This window comes from Eriocheir sinensis, chromosome 12 (assembly GCF_024679095.1).
Source record: "Eriocheir sinensis breed Jianghai 21 chromosome 12, ASM2467909v1, whole genome shotgun sequence".
NCBI classification, from domain to species: Eukaryota; Metazoa; Arthropoda; class Malacostraca; order Decapoda; family Varunidae; genus Eriocheir; species Eriocheir sinensis.
The window spans coordinates 12,194,649-12,197,208 of NC_066520.1; the positions used below are offsets into that span (position 1 = coordinate 12,194,649).

At 52.9% G+C, this 2,560-nt stretch overlaps 1 protein-coding gene across 1 annotated transcript; it reads left to right on the forward strand.

The window, feature by feature from the left end:
• The first annotated feature begins 311 nt into the window (after positions 1-311).
• Positions 312-2,145, forward strand: LOC126997410 (uncharacterized abhydrolase domain-containing protein DDB_G0269086-like). Its single transcript, XM_050858486.1, has 2 exons — positions 312-474; positions 1,010-2,145. The coding sequence occupies exons 1-2, from the start codon at positions 463-465 to the stop codon at positions 2,024-2,026; spliced, it is 1,029 nt and encodes a 342-aa protein (XP_050714443.1). The 5' UTR covers positions 312-462; the 3' UTR covers positions 2,027-2,145.
• Positions 2,146-2,560: the final 415 nt, after the last annotated feature.

Here is a 2,560-nt window from a genome sequence, read left to right on the forward strand (position 1 = left end):
TAAGGAAATTCATTTGGACAGCTGGTGACCCACATCTCACTGTTTGGGATTTTGTGGGACTGTTATTATTATTATCGTTATCATTATTATTATTGTAGTAGTAGTAGTAGTAGTAGTAGTAGTAGTAGTAGTAGTAGTAATAGTAGTAGTAGTAATGGTGGTGGTGGGGGTGGTAGTATTTGCTGTGATAACAGTAGTGAAAATTCAGCTTTAGGCTCAGCATCTGCATCTCCCTCCGTAACTCGCCCCTCGACCACAGCTAACAGTACTTCGGACCTTCGAAAATGTCGACTTTCAACTTCCATAAGGACACATTCCCGGCCGAGGAGTGGGCGGCAAAAAGGGGCGGCGCGGCGCGGCGGTGTGCGCCTGCGTGGTGGCCGCTGGGAGCGTGAGTGGCACCTATAAAAGGGTGCCGCTCGTCAGGGTGTACATCAGTGTTAACCCAACCACACAATCATCATGAAGTTTTTGGTAAGCTTCTCGGACTGATCATTGTGAAAGACCTCGAATAATTGCTTGTAGTCTGCGACGAGTTTTCGCAACCCATCTCCATTTCTACCTAAGCTTCCTAAATTAGATTTTATGTAATATTCACTATTGTGAGAGAATATAATATTTTATCTAAAGCTCAAGTGTTGTGAATTATATACCATGTGTGTTCATGTGCTTAAAGAAGGCTTTGAAGGCTTTAAACTTAAACTCATGAATGGTAGGATTTGAGGAATGCCCAGTTAAAAACAGGAGTGTTTTGATGAGGGCCGCCTCCATGCACACCATGCATTTTCTTAGGATTGCTTACCTGTCTAAAGATATGAAAGCTTCTAGGCATGCTATTCAGCTCAGCAGTTCATGCAAACTTATCGACCATTACTCAAAATAAGCGGATATGAAGCCTGTTGACTAAATGTTGAAGGAAAGTTAAAGGACAACCTCCATAACTCCGAGCCACTCAGTATGTAGGTACACGCGGGATGCATCCGTTGAAATTAACACACTTTTCTTACAGGTACTCCTCGGCCTTGTGGCGGTATGCTGCGCCAGGCCCCAAGTTGTCGTCCTCCTGGGAGGAGAAGGAACACAAGGCTCCTCAAGCCTCACTCCAGATGAGCTAAGGAACCTCCAACAGTCCCTCGTGCCCCTCCTCAACCTCCATAATGGTAGGTCCGCTGCCCCTGCCGAAGCCCCCGTCGAGGCTCCTGTCGAGGCCCCTGTCGAAGCTCCTGTTGAGGCCCCTGTCGAAACTCCAGTTGAGGCTCCTCTCGAAGCTGTCGCCGAAGTTGCCGTCGAAGCCCCTGTTGAGGAAGCCCCTGTAGAGGAAGCCGCCCCTGCTGTCGCCCCCGCTGTCGACCCCGCCGCTAACGTGGTAGACTCCCAGTTCGCTTCCTTCATCTTCCCTAGTGACGCCCCCGAGGTGGTGCTTGCCAAGAAGGCCCACTTCGCTGCTGTGGCCTCCGCCCTCGGCCGCAAGCCACCCGTTGTCGAGACTGCACCCGCCGCACCTGCTGAGGCTGAGGTTAGAGCTGCCGAGGTCGAGGCTGCTGAGGCTGAGGCTGCTGAACTGGAAGCTGCTGAGGCTGAGGCTGCTGCTGCTGAGGCTGCTGAACTCGAAGCCGCTGAGGCTGCTGAGGCCGAGGCTGCCGCTGCTGAAGCTGCTGAACTGGAAGCCGCTGAGGCTGCTGAGGCTGCTGAACTGGAAGCCGCTGAGGCTGCTGAGGCAGAGGCCGCTGCTGCTGAGGCTGCTGAACTAGAGGCCGCCGAGGCTGCTGAGGCAGAGGCTGCTGAACTGGAAGCTGCTGAAGCTGCTGAAGCTGCTGAAGCCGAGGCTGCTGTTGCTGAGGCTGAAGCTGCTGAGGCTGCCGAACTGGAAGCTGCTGAGGCTGCCGAACTGGAAGCTGCTGAGGCTGAGGCTGCTGAATTGGAAGCTGCTGAAGCTGCTGAAGCTGAAGCTGCTGAGGTTGAGGCTGCTGAGGCTGAGGCTGGTGCTGCTGAAGCTGAGGCTGCTGAGGCTGAGATGGCGGCGTAAGGAGGAGCCAGAGTGTAGATATTCTGTAGATATGCTGTATGGCTGTGCAGGTACGAATGCGTATATATGTATGCCTGTGGTGTAAATGTTGAAGTAATAAACTATGAGTACATGAAGAAGTCTTTTCTTCCTCCTTCCCCATGCTCGCCCTCCCTCCCCTGACCTGCCACTCCTCACACAGGAAGGTGTTGGACTGTGCATGGCTGGCCTTTCTTTTAGGCTTGATATATCTCTCTCTCTCTCTCTCTCTCTCTCTCTCTCTCTCTCTCTCTCTCTCTCTCTCTCTCTCTCTCTCTCTCTCTCTCTCTCTCTCTCTCTCTCTCTCTCTCTCTCTCTCTCTCTCTCTCTCTCTCTCTCTCTCTCTCTCTCTCTCGAGTGATGCAACACCTATGGGTCCCCTCCCTCAGTCATGCTCCTCCTTGCCCCGTGTCTTTCACTCTAACCCTCGCAGCGCGCCTTGTCACTCTCACTCTCACCGACCCGCCGCGCCACTCTCACTCTCGATGCCACTGCCGCATTCTCTCGCTCATTCTC